The sequence below is a fragment of the Volvox carteri genome (genome assembly GCF_000143455.1).
Source record: "Volvox carteri f. nagariensis unplaced genomic scaffold VOLCAscaffold_382, whole genome shotgun sequence".
Lineage (NCBI taxonomy): Eukaryota > Viridiplantae > Chlorophyta > Chlorophyceae > Chlamydomonadales > Volvocaceae > Volvox > Volvox carteri.
Genome location: NW_003307911.1, coordinates 1 through 4,942, shown reverse-complemented (window position 1 = coordinate 4,942; position 4,942 = coordinate 1). Strand labels below are relative to the sequence as shown.

Below are 4,942 nucleotides of genomic sequence, written 5' to 3'. Positions count from 1 at the left end.
GCCTTGTACAGGCTGTGCACCCCATCTGGTAGTGCTGGGTTGACCAGGTGTGCGTGGTGCAGGTGGCGAGCCAGCACCTCCATACAGGTGTATGTTCCTCTGCCCCTGCATTCTCGCATCCTGATGTTGTTGGAGTGGTTGCGCTGTGTGGCGGTTATGTGTCAGAAGTAGGCTGGGCAGGGAGGGTGTTATATATATATATATATATATATATATATATATATATATATATATATATATATATATATATATATATATATGCTAAGGGGGCTGAAAGCCTACATGCGTTCCTTTCCAACTGACGGAATTATTTCCACCTGCTTCACGCACATCCTTCCGACATTGCTATTTCTGTGCTCCTACATCTGTTATAGGTCCTGACGGGCCCACGGCCGGAACAACTGCCTCTGACACTCGTATGGCAGGTATGTATGTGATGGATACGGTACGAGCTGTCCAACCTGGTGGGCTGGTACGTGCACGACTGTTTCTCCGCACCCATTACGCTGTCGTATTGTACGGCCTGTATGTACCTGCAAGTTTGCACATGCTACGAGTACTGCTGTATGTGTCCTCCGGGCATGTTCATCCACCTGTCGGATTCCGGACCATTAACTATTATGTTTCTTACCACCTCCTCATCTGCGGTGTATGCACAACCGTGCCTATTTTCCACTATAGATGCTGGTGCTACGGGCTTAGCGCCTGTCGCGGTCGTCGTGCGCCAACCAGCTGATCCTGGTCCTCTCCGGGGTAAGTGACAATCTGCAAATTATCCTATTAGTCCTATTTGTTCTGTTTGTCCTACTATATTCATCGACTGACTTTGGCACGTCCTGTGCATACGTCACGAGTATCATTCCAGTGCTGCACCATTTGCCCGTCTGGCATGTTAACCTTATGAATATCCACCCCCTCCACCCAACGCAGCTGATGCCGATCTGGGCGTTCCGAATGAACTGGAGGTGGTCCTTCCGCAACCAGCTCCTGTTCCGACGGACGGCAGCGACTTTGATAACCGGCCCAATGTGGTGCATGACCTGCTCACCGGGCGTGCACGTCTCGCATTCGCTGCTGGCGGCCGTGGCGCTCAGGTCCTGGATGACCGCCACCCAGCCATCCTTAACGTCTGCTTCCCGGTCTCGTTTCCATATGGTTTGTCCGGACAGCGGCCACCGGGTATGTCGTTCGCCTCATATTGCAGCCACCTTGTACGGCGGGTGCCACGGTCACAGTTCAGCAGCAACTTAATGCTGCTTGCCCGAATGTATGATATCAGCGTGCGGCAACAAAGCATGGCGCAGGTAGGAGTGGCCCTGCGCATGCGACCACGACTGGGTGGACCAGCGGCACGGGTACCGAGGGATGTGGTACGCACCATGGCGGACATCTTGGCGCTGCCATACCGTCACGCCCAGCGACGGCAGCTGCTGTCGCAGCAGTCGCCCGTGGTGCGTGCCCTCCTGGATGGCGCACGTGCCAGCCTCCTGCGAATCGACCTTACAGATACCTACTATAATGGTGCAAAGGCCATGATGCGTGCGGCTGCCCTTACCATCGGCTGGCCACCATTGTTCTTCAATCTCAACCCGGCGGACATGCATGCTGGCTGCGCTGTTGTAGCCTCTGGTCAGCTTATAGAGTTCGACGACGCCGGTCGTCCGACCCAGATCAGCAGCACGGTGGACAAGTGGCGCCGCGTCAAAGAAGACCCGCACAGCTGCGCGGCACTGCTCATCGCCACAAAAGAGGTGTTGGTGGAGCAGTTGTTTGGCTTTGCACCTGGAGCAATGCGGCAGACTGACCCTAACTGCTTCTGTGGGGTCGTATTTGAGGTAGTCGTCAAGGTTGAACAGAGCGGGCGATTGGCGCTACACTTGCATGGAGTCGCACACCTCGAGTGCTTCGCACTGGACAACCTTCAGGCGTTATTCTGTGGACCCAACTGCCGAGCTCTGGCGCTTGCATACGCGCTGTGCGAAATGTGGTACCCCTCCCCATACTATGCTCCGACACCGGACAGTGGGACACAGCCTCTGGTCATGGGTATGTCTGATGCGGAAGCGCAGCAGCACGGTCTACCCGTGCCAGCAGTGCAGGCGGACTGCCCACCTGCAGCATACAACTTCGAACGACTGGCGGGGTGTGCAAACGGCGGACTGCCGCCTCCATCGCGACATACCGCCTGCCGTGCCCATCACGCTGCCGTCATACGCAGTACCCTCACCCACAGCCACAGTTCGACATGCAAGCGGCATGGCTGCCGCGGTACCGATGACAGCTGCGGCATGGCCTTTCCCCGACTCATCCGCACAGCCTTTCAATGGATCGGTACCACCGGCCTATTCTTGCTGCCCTGCCTGGCACCCAACCTCGTGCCACACATGCCTGCCATTGCCCTCGCCTTCGGCTGCAATCATTTGATGTCCCTGGCCTGCGAAGTCGACCGGGAGTACACAGCTGACATCGCTGCCCAACTAGCGCGTCCTCCCAACGAACACGGTGACTGCTCCCTCCTACAGCCCGCCATCGACCGCGCCCGTGACGCCGCGTACTACAGCTCTAAGTACACTGCAAAGACGATTGAACGCAGCCAGGCGCACCTCACATGTGCCGCCGTGGGCCGTGTACAGGACTTCATGATGGCAGGTCACCGACCCAGCGCCACCGGTGATGGACCCAGCACGTTCGGCAACCTGTGTACCGTGGTGCACCGCATGACGGCCACTATCACGGCTGGCATGGCACTGGTCGCCTTCAAACTGTCAGGCCACGATACGTTCCAAGCAACCTACAAACGCAACTACCTACCGATAGGTGCCTTCACTGCACTGGCGTCCGAATCCGCCGTAGAACCAGAAGACGCGGAAACCGGTGTGGAGCTTGTAGAGGCGGACGAGCATGGCGACTACACCCTCACCAGCGTCGTACAGAACTACACGCAGCGTGGAGTGGAGCTGAGCGGCTTGGACTGCAGCGCCTACAGCATCGCATCCAACTTCGAGGTGAAACGTATAACGCCCGCGCAGCACCCCCATGCTGCCATCCTCAGTGCCCAAGTCCTCCCTGTACCTGGCCGCTGCAAGCGCAAAGCCCCTGGCGCCGCTATGACCCCTACTACTGACGCACCTCCCGCCCCATCTGGCACCCAGCCCACCGCCGTTATGGCGTCCCCTGTGCCAGCTGGCCCATCTGCAGAACAGCTGCCCACGAGCCCGATGTCGACCATACCTCCCAAGAATGTGGCCTTCCAACCAACGCACCCGCTGTATCTGACACACGTTCTTCATCGCCTGGCGCAGCCGAGGTACGTTCTGCTGGGCGGTGCACTGCCCCGCCGCCCGCAAGCAGGCAGCACCACCGCAGCCGCCGTCGCCTACTACGCATTTGTCTTAGGCATCTTCAAGGCTCACCGCGGCCAACTGGTGGCTGCCGGTCAGACGGTGAAAGAGGCGTACGATGCATGGTGGATGGACCTGGGATCCACCGAGGCAGGCCGATCGTACAGAGCCTGTGTGAGTGTCCTGCTAGACAACATCGAAGCAGAGCACCTCGCCAGCGCCCGGCGCCAGGCCGACTACAACTTGCGACGCCGCCAGCGCCGCGCTGCTGCTGCAACTGCCGGTCTGGCCCCGGACAACAGTTCCAGTGACCCGGATGATGATGACCCGGAAGCTGCACGAGGCCGCCTCGAACCCGACCCCGCCACACAGCCGCCGCAAGATGATCAGGTCGAACGGTACGACTTTGTACCAGGCCAAGGCGACCCGACACTAGGAATCAACCTGTCCGATGTCGCCCTGACGGACCTGTATGACCGCACCACAGTGGAGGGCCTGTATGCATACGGTGCAGCTCGCCGTTGCCGTGTACTTCCTCTTCCCAATGCGCTCGGTGCCAACACCAACCCCTTCATCCGCCGTGTACGCACCACTGACATCCTGCTGCTGAGCGAGGCTTCCAAGCGCCTGAAGCGCTACCTAGTCATCTCCGAAGGCACCGCCACCATGCTGACCACGACGGACCGCACCCCCCATCTTCGTTTGGATCGCCGCCCCGGCTACCCACTTGTAGCGGTCGTCATGACCGACACCCAGCAAACCAACCATATCACAGCGGGAATGCCAACTTACCTACGTCTACCACAGCCACCGAGCATCGATGACACCATCGAGCTCTTTACCCTGGCACCGGATCAGGCTGTACCATTCATGCTCATGGCACGTTATTTCGACCGCCGCAACGAACCTGATCCAGGCGTCCCGCCACAGATGCTCATCATGGGTCCTCCGGGCACGGGCAAGACTCAGTTCGTACACGTATCAGCATGACAGTCCCGACTGGGCCGCCACATGTGCATACTCCTGGGCTGCCGCGATCGCCTTCAACACCCCAGTACACCGCAGCCTATCGACCCACTCGATGTTCGGCATCTCAGCCAGTCAAAGCGGCTCCCGTGGCGCCAATCTTCCCAAGCGCGGCGCCCACACCGGCCTTCAGGTCAAGCGCAACATCAGTGATGGGGCTGTCCTCATCGACGAAATTGGCATGCAAAGCCACGAGCACCTCGGTGCCATCAGCCACTCCTGTACAGCCAACGTGCCGCCTCCACCACACCTTGGACCCGCCCATCCCAGCAGCCGTGTCTTGTCCGGTCGTGTTGCTGGCGGAATCGGCGACCTGCTGCAGCATCCTCAGCCAGGCGGGTCGCCGCCATACCGCTACGCCGCCAACGTCGAACGAAACCCCCAGTTCAGTCCCTCGGCACCGTCAGCACAGTGCCGGCCGGCCTCGGTTGACGAACGTGGAGGTGACCATGCTGACGGCAGCAACAATGACAGCAGTGATGCCGATGACGACACCGCCAAACGTCGCGCCACCACACGTCGCACTCGTCGCCCCGTGCCACAAACGCACACCCGCCTACACGACGGCTCAACCG

At 59.4% G+C, this 4,942-nt stretch overlaps 1 protein-coding gene across 1 annotated transcript; it reads left to right on the top strand.

Moving 5' to 3' along the window:
• Positions 1 to 418: 418 nt before the first annotated feature.
• On the top strand, positions 419 to 4,810 carry VOLCADRAFT_101122 (uncharacterized protein; the record flags this gene model as incomplete). The annotated part of the gene is made up of 3 exons (XM_002959574.1): positions 419 to 425; positions 931 to 4,309; positions 4,407 to 4,810. Coding segments are annotated over 3 exons (3,790 nt in total), but the record flags the coding sequence as incomplete, so codon positions are not given.
• Positions 4,811 to 4,942: the final 132 nt, after the last annotated feature.